At 47.0% G+C, this 8567-nt stretch overlaps 1 protein-coding gene across 3 annotated transcripts; it reads left to right on the top strand.

The window, feature by feature from the left end:
- The first annotated feature begins 973 nt into the window (after nucleotides 1–973).
- Nucleotides 974–8301, top strand: LOC116377421 (B-cell lymphoma/leukemia 11A-like). 3 transcript variants are annotated; one of them, XM_031839062.1, is made up of 2 exons: nucleotides 974–1295; nucleotides 5019–8301. In XM_031839062.1, exons 1-2 carry the CDS (start codon nucleotides 1241–1243, stop codon nucleotides 5621–5623), a joined length of 660 nt encoding a protein of 219 aa, XP_031694922.1. In that variant the 5' UTR covers nucleotides 974–1240; the 3' UTR covers nucleotides 5624–8301. The 3 variants fall into 3 exon arrangements, with proteins under 3 accessions (XP_031694922.1, XP_031694921.1, XP_031694920.1); XM_031839061.1 differs by having other exon boundaries at nucleotides 5016–8301; XM_031839060.1 differs by lacking the exon at nucleotides 974–1295 and adding an exon at nucleotides 1313–4508 and having other exon boundaries at nucleotides 5016–8301.
- Nucleotides 8302–8567: the final 266 nt, after the last annotated feature.

Genomic DNA, 8567 nt, shown 5'->3' with positions numbered 1-8567 from the left:
TCTCTCTCTCTCTCTCTCTCTCTCTCTCTCTCTCTCTCTCTCTCTCTCTCTCTCTCTCTCTCTCTCTCTCTCTCTCTCTCTCTCTCTCTCTCTCTCTCTCTCTCTCTCTCTCTCTCTCTCTCTCTCTCTGCACAACACAACCTTTGTGTTCACGCGCTTTAAGGAAACGGACGTATATGCGTCCAGGTGAGCGTTTGGCCAGGCACACATCGCGCGCTCTTTCTCTCGCGCTGATACAGCGTCCACCGCACGCTGCAGACTTTGTTAACACGCGCGCACACACTCCTCCGGTCGGTCTGTATATACGCAGCGGCATCACATCCGTCCCCCTCCTGTACGCGGCTTCCCTTGCCCTGTTTTGCGTCCACCTCCCTCTCTCTCTCCCTCGCTCTGCATATTGCTTTCATTAGACATCTCTGCATCTCTCTCTCTCTCTCTCTCTCTCTCTCTCTCTCTCTCTCTCTCTCTCTCTCTCTCTCTCTCTCTCTCTCTCTCTCTCTCTCTCTCTCTCTCTCTCTCTCTCTCTCTCTCTCTCTCGCACACACACACACACACACACACACACACACACACACACACACACACACACACACACTCCTCCCTCCATCCCAGAGCCTCTTGTCCGGCCCCCCTGATCTCTGTGTCCATTGGCTTCCAATGGGTCTATTTCTCATGTCCAGCCCCCCTCCCTCCCTCCATCCTCCACTCCTCCGTCCCCCTCTCTTTCGTTCTCTAATGACCGTCCATTGGTGTGGTTCTTGCGCGTCCCGTCCGTCCCTCCTCCCACTCCCACTCCCACCCGGGTGCGTCGGCCCTGCCCATGTTTTTGTATGTCGGGTGTCCGTCCACCGCCTGACGTTCAAGTTCGCCAGGAACGTCACGTCCGTGCACTTGAACTTGCACGGCTCAGAGGGGGGGTTGAGGGGGGAGGGGGGGTGGGGGGGGCTTTTGCCATTTTTTTCCATCTCTCTCCCCTTCTCTCTCTCTCTCATCTACCTCTCTCTCACTCTCTCTCTCTCTTTTCTCTGCTCTCCTTTCTCAAAAAAGCCATGACGGCGATCCTGCGATCCATCTTCGCCTCCGCGCCATCTTTGTATTATTTCTAATTTATTTTCTTTTCCCCCCCCCTCCTTGTGGATGTCAAGGCGTTGGATGAAGATATTTTTTGCCCCACTGGAGTCTCCTCTCTAACCCCGGCTCTCCCCGATGTGATCCACGCTGAACGCCGCCGCCAGCCACCATGTCTCGCCGCAAGCAAGGAAAGCCCCAGCACTTAAGCAAACGGGATTTTTCGCGTAAGTAGAGATGAGAAAAAAAGAATGACAAATGTCACTTCTGACTTTCATTTCATTCAGCAAAGATGGGGAGGGGGGCAGAACAGGAGCTTGTGTGGACACCGGACGTACCGCTTGGATCCAAGCGGTCAACTGGACTTAACAGTGTGGAGAGAACGTGCGACACCTCTGTGCGTAAAAAAGCCGCTCGGAGATCCCCAAAAACCACGAAAGAGAGAAAAAAGTTTTGTGTGTGTGTCGGTAAACACCCGTTACTGCTCCTCTGTTACACGGAGAGAACGTGCACTCGCAGGCTGTTCAGTGCACTCGCTTGTGGCTCCGTTGCCCCCCAAGTCGCTCCGGTCAGTGGAAACGCGCAGGGCTCCCGGTAGCAGAGAGCGTCCTCTCCTCGGAGCTTCGTGGATAAATCCCCTCACGGAATATATCGCTGTCCGGTAGCTCTGCGGGCAGGTTTTTTCATCTGCTCTCTTGTTCTATTTTTGGATTATTTTCAGAAAACAACAAAAAAAAAACACAAAAACTTGGAGGGGAATTTTTGGATCGATTAGGAAAAAAAATCTGGTGTCTGCCTCCTGCCTCTCAGCAGCTCGGTTTATTTTCACACACTTATACAAATCCTGATGTCTCTTATATTAATGTTTTTTCGCCGTTTAGTCTCGTTTAGTATCTTTGTGTCTTTAAAAAAACAACAACAGAGCTGCAGCCGAGTTAAAGACAAGAAAAACAGCAACAGGACAGCAGCATATTTAGTCGTATCGGGGTTAATTTTCTCTTATGATGTCCCATTTGAACCAACAAAAATATCCAATTTAGGATTCTAAACCTCCTCGTACAGTTAAGGTAAGGCACACATGTCAGCTCATTGGTGTGTTGCAGCTGCAGCGTGTGTGGAAAAGCGAACGAAATTCCAACAATGTTTAGTTGAGTCTGGAGTATTCCTTTAGGCACGGCGTTTATTTATCACCGAAGCTTTATTTATTCTGGTTTATTAGACGCGTAAGTGTGATATGTGCTGAGTGAGTAGATGAGGGTGTTTGGAAAGTGCGGAGCAATTGGCAAAGCGGGGCTTATCGCGGTGCCATGTGCCGCACTGTGTGACACCTCGCAGCGTTTAGTGTCTCTCTAAGTGGCCCGCAAACATAAAACAAGAAGATATTTGGGAATCTTTACGCATCGGTGCTTGGTTGTGTTTCGGTATGTTGACTATAGCTGTCGCCTGAGTTGTTTGGTTTGGAGAGTGTGTGTGTGTGTGTGTGTGGCCCCGGCTGGGTGACAGCGCAGTCACCATGTCCATGTTCCGTCGCTAGGAGGCAGACCGCGATCAGAAAATCCAGCGCTGATCTTGAACCTGATCAGTTTCATTGCCACCCCTTACGTACACGGGCTAGTATTTGGCGATCTCTTTAGAAAAAAGTGAGAGCGTACAAGACATGTGGGAGGAGAGGGAGCAGGAGGAGACGCCTCCCCCCAACCCATCTAAAAATCCGCAATTCCTCTTCATCACATCAAACCGACCTCCTTACCCTGTATCTCCTTCTTTTGGTGCATCACATTTTTACATACATGCAGGCTGCAATCAGCATATGCAGCTACACTGTTAGAATGCCTGCAGACCCCTTAAACCTCACAGCACACACACACCCCATGCAGATGCACACACACCCCATACACAGGCAGACTTATGCTTTTTATTGAGATGGCTGATTCACATTTGTTACAAATGGAGCACAGAAGCTGGCCTCTCACTCTCAAGCAAACAACAATGCCTTATTCTTTTTAATTTGTACAGCCTGTTAATTCGATTTTCTGTATTTGCTACAATTCTATATTTTTATATGATTATTTAGCACATGTTCAGAGCTCGCTTTGTAATGGCATGATCAGGCTGTATGTAAGTGGCTCAATGCAACACAAGTCTCAGTGTGTTTGTCAGCGCTACATTTCCTCGTCCAGATTAAATTACATTTTCAGTATTTTCCACATTTTTCCAGTATGGAAATATACTTTATTTAGAGCAGAGAGTTCTTCTCTCAGTTAAGTTTTCTAGATTTATCAGAAAGGTTGAACTTTGAACCTAAAGCTTATTAAATGGATGGATGGTAATGGACCCCGACCACTCGAAGCCCTTCACTTTAGACTACATTTATATCTTCATTTTATGTATTATTTTTTGTTTGTTTTGTTATGCATGTTTGTTTTATATATTAATAAGGTGCAAAGACATTATCCTCCTCTCCGCTCCCCAGCCTTAAAAATAGATACAAATCACTACATGCTTCTATTTCATTCAAACTCAACTGTGCAAAATTAAATCCATCAAAATGTTTGTGTTTTTTCAAACCCCGGATACACTCTTGAGTCACTAAGAGGTGAGGGGTTTATGTGGCTTTTCATTAGATTATTATTTTTTGTTTGCCACCGCACAGATGTCGTGCAGGTTTGCGTCGTTCAAATGATATTTCCTTGAGGGGACGGTGTCCATATTCAGAACTTATGTCTCTTTCTCTGGCTTTCTTACTGTCTTTCTCTCTCTCTCTCTCACACACACACACACACACACACACACACACACACACACACACACACGCACTCGTTCATCCCCATGCACACACTCTCACATGCATGCGCAGGAAAACCTATCCCTATTATCAGACAAAATCTGTACCAATCACCGGGACGGTAAAAATGAAAATCTATTTGTTGAGCCTCAGTGGCTTTAACTTCATTCAAAATGTGAAACTGGCGGCTGAATAAAGAAGGTCAACATGCATTAGGCCGGCTATCTCGGAGTCAGACTCTGCTCCTTGGACTGGAAGATAAAAAAAAAGGGGGGGGGGACACATTATATGCTGCTGTTTCGCTTCTCTAATTCGGCGGGCTGCTCTGTTTGCAACTCCTCTCCCACCACATGCGGGATGGTTGGAGCTTGACAAAAGGCGCCTTAAAAAGAGTAGTCAGGAGTTAATCCGGCCTCGGAGGGGTGAAGAATCGGCTCATTTTGGAGGCGATTTCCGGCTGTACAAGTTGCTGGTGTAAGAACTATAAGCGGGGCACGTGTAATCGAGGCAGAGGAAAGAGTTCCCCCTCTCCCTGACACACACTCTCTGTGCCGCCTGTCCTTCCCTTCTCTCTTTCCCCCGGCACATATGTCGGACATGTTTGTGACAGTTTTCCATTCTGACAATTACAGGATCAAAAACCTGCTCAAACAAGGTTAGGCAAGTCAACCATCATCCACATGTTTAGTTTCTTTGGTAAAGGCTGTGTTTAACCATCACTTTTCAAAAGCTTCCCCTGTCATTGGCTATGAAATTGTTATCTTTGAGGAATCTGATTTGAGCTTTCGGAGCTTTTCAGGATATTCTATCCCACCATTTATTCCTGTGATGTGTGATCCAGATCAGCTTGCATTGTAATCATTTCCCTCTACATTACATGCATTCTTTATCATTACAAGGCACATTTTCTCACCCCTTCATTGTGTGTGCGCCACACGTCAGGCTTCTGCTTAGCTTTGCCTCTTGAACTCTGATCCTCTGTGTGATATGTTTTTGTGCACTCTTCTCTTGTCATTTATGCACTAATATCTGTATCAATAGGTCTAGATTACAAGAGACAAAAAGGAAAAATATTAACATGTGGTTTTTCCTTTTGTTGAGAGTAAACGTGACCTTTTCATTTCATCTCTTTTTGCCCCCCCCCTCTCCTCTGCCCCGCTAGCAGCCGAACCCCTCTCCGCAGCCGGCGTCTCGTCGGAGGAGCTGTCGGAGCGCTGCTCGGAGCACTCGGAGGAGAGCGGCGGCCTCAATGGGCACCACCCCGGCTCCACTGTGGGCCGGTTGGCCCGGCTGGGTAACGACGCTCACCCCTCCTTGGAGCAGGACCTCCTGACCTGCGGCCAGTGCCAAGCCACCTTCCCCCTGGCAGACATCCTGCTCTTCATCGAGCACAAGCGAAAGCGATGCCACGGGCCGCCCTGCCTGCCCATGGGCCAGGGGCTGGACAAGCCCCCCTCGCCCTCTCCCGGCCTGGCCCTCACCCCGTCACCTGCATTTGCCGCCCTGCGCAGCCGGAGGCCCGTGGAAGTCGGCGTCCAGGCCACGCTGGCAGACGACGATGACGACCGCTTCTTGTTGCCCCGGGGGATTTGTCCAAAACAGGAGCCCCTCCCAGGTAACCAGACCTGCTTCCACACTTCCACACCCAACCAGCACACGGTTACACGTGGTACCCAAATTAAGAGAGAAAGAGCAACTTTACTGAGGCAGTGGCTGTATCTGCAGAGGATGTCATTGTGCGTGCATGTGTATCAGCTTTTGTGTGAATAAGGTCGAGCTGAATATTCTGTCAGAATATTAAAAATAGATCATAAATGGTTCTTTCCCCCTAAACCTTTTCTGACCCGTGACTCATCGAGGGATAAATCAACTCCTCCAGCTTAAATCAGCTTAAATCATTCTACCTCCAATCGGCACCGTGCCATTTTGAATGTGTGTGTGTTGCCCTGGATGGGTGTGCATTTGTGTGTGTGTGTTTTTTGCGATATCAAGTTTTTTTCTTACATCGTCATCAGACCCCAATGTAGTTGTGTGTGTCGCTCTATGACAAGCCAGCGTAGTATAGCCTACACGTTGCCCCGTGATTGCTGTAGCAGTCTGAGCATAAGGGGACACACACACACACACACACACACACACACACACACACACACACACACACACACACACACACACGCGGCAATCCTTGTTAAGGCAAGAGATCTGATTGGCTGAGACTTGTTTGAGGGGGTGGCATTAAATGGTACGGGAGGTGACTCTTGTCAGACAAACAACAACAGAGGGTCGTCCCAGATGGGGAGGAAACCGGAGAGAATACGCCTCTGCGCTTTTGTTTTTTTACAGCTGGCACAGAAGCAAACACACTGGTTTCATTTAGTTTGACTTTCTCCCTCTGCCTGTGTGTGTGTGTGTATGTGAGACAATGTAGTGGCTCAACCCAAGTCTGAACAATTGTCCTTCCGCCGATCCACCAAATTCAATGCAGACAGTCTGTGAATGTACGTTTTCCCTGTTTGCCCAGTTTGGCCACGGTCATCAAATCCCTCTGGCCAGCAGCAAAGAGACATGGGTCACCTTGAAGTTGTGGTACCACTGGTCAGTGTGTTAGTGGCCTTGTGAGACCATGGTGTGTGTGTGTGTGTGTGTGTGTGTGTTTGCGGATGGAGGATCAGTGGCTGAACTGGATGTCCATGTGTGACTTTCAGTCTGGGGAGTAACTGTAGCCTCCTTTCTGGGATTGTGCGCACAGAATGTGTGTCATTGCATAACACGTGCGTCAGTGTGTGTGTGTGTGTGTGTGTGTGTGTGTGCGTCTCTTTCATGTGGCCTTAGCAGATGTGTCCTGTTCTCAGTGTGGTTTCCCCCCTTCCACTGCCACATCTTACCCGACTTAATGCAGCCCAGCTCTCCATCTCTTTCATTCTTTTCCTCTCTAAGTTTACCTCAGTACCAAACTTCGTAGGTAAAATGCACAATTCTTCAACTCCGGTTTCCATCTCTCCTTTTCCCCGTCCCCCTTTCCCCAGTACAAGAATCAAATGAGAAGGCGAGCGGAATAAGAAGGAGAAGCCCGTTTTTGGTTTTGCTCTTGGAGGGAAAGTCTTTTATTTAAAGCGCCTTAACGCCACTAAATATTTGTTGCAGTGCCATTTTTTTTCTTCTTCCTTGTGCATTTTAATTAGCAGTAGTGTTCGGTGGCGGGCTGCCTGTACTAAATTAGCTGTTACAGAGAAAGGGTGGAGTTGGAGGGGGTGAAGATAAAAAAGAGCAGCGGAAACAGTATATACACTTTATCACTCTGCTCGTTGAATGCAACTCAGACATCTCAAATGTTGCCGTTTGTATTCCATTTTTGAAATACAAACGGCAACAATAAGCTGGTTAAGGCTGTGCTCGTCCATTCCCGTAACTGATCTCACAATGTTGACAGTTATAGGTGGTGGAGATGAGGTTCATTTTTTATTAAAGATGCATTTGACCTTTGACCTATGCCCGCTAGAGACTAACCTATCTACCGTATGTTAGCTGAAAGGAGCAGAGTGCACAAGCAATTTATTTGTTTTGCTCGGGTCTCCGCAGTGACTATATATTTCAACAACCCCCCAAACCCCCCACCTCACGAACACACACTTTCGCAGACACCCACCAGCTAAACTGGGTTATTAGAGCAATTTACATCATAATACAGGCGTCTGCTTTCTTTAATAGCGTTGTGTGTGGGAACGTCTTAGGAGGAACAGATGTACACTCAGACAGTGAAGGAAAATAGGACAGCAGCGTTATATATCTTGTCTGATGTTGACGTCAAACTGAGCAGCAGTTAGACCAGAATTATTACACGCTTGCTCTTTGCAATTTTAAACTGAAAAGAAAAAATAGAGCTTTTGAAATCTCTCATCTTCACAAAGAATCCAACATTTGGTTTACATCTATCCTCCGTAATAGATGCTCTTCTTTTCTGGACCTTCTCTCAGCCACTGGACGGCACAAACAACCCCTCACATATTCACATATTCACATATTCACATATTCACACCCATCGTGATCGTCTATAATTAAAGCCAGTATTATTTTTTCCTTTGACCCCAGCTTTCATCCAAATTGACCCCAAACTGTCACGGTGAAGTAAATGTGTGAAAGGCAAAAAAAAACAACACAAAAATCTGCTGTTTTTTAGCCGTGATTGTAGCCGTCCAAAAGAAAAGCATCCCGAATGACAGGAGCAGGAGGAGCAGGAGGAGCAGGAGGAACGCCTCGGTGTTTCTTCTTTGTAAAAGCCGGCTCGGTGTTCCACTGGGTCTCACAGTATCTAAGGCCTCCAGTCAGCCACGAAGAATTTAAAATGAATTACATTTTCAGAATTGTTTAACCATATCAACATATGCCAGTTTAATACTGGTGATCAATATTTAAAATCCAACACCAGTGTGTTGAGGTGTCAGCGTTCATATCGGGATGTTAATTATTAAAAACATGATCCAAACAACATCTTTTTCAATTTATTTGCTTTCCCGAGGAATCCCAGCTCTATTGGAAACATATTGTATTCTGACTTTACTGCAAAATCCAGGGAATATATTTTTCATCGTTACAGGAGATTAGATGCCCTCTCTCCCTGCATTTGTTTTTTTGTTGTTGCATGCATGCATCTGCCTCAGTAATGTGCTGGCTGCATGTTTGCTTGTTGTAAAAAGATGTGTGCGGTGTTAGTGCC

The sequence above is a fragment of the Anarrhichthys ocellatus genome, unplaced genomic scaffold (assembly GCF_004355925.1).
Source record: "Anarrhichthys ocellatus isolate YVR2014 unplaced genomic scaffold, GSC_Weel_1.0 scaffold1229, whole genome shotgun sequence".
NCBI classification, from domain to species: Eukaryota; Metazoa; Chordata; class Actinopteri; order Perciformes; family Anarhichadidae; genus Anarrhichthys; species Anarrhichthys ocellatus.
The sequence above is the reverse complement of the archived record's forward strand: the minus strand, read 5'-3'. Positions and strand labels throughout refer to the sequence as shown.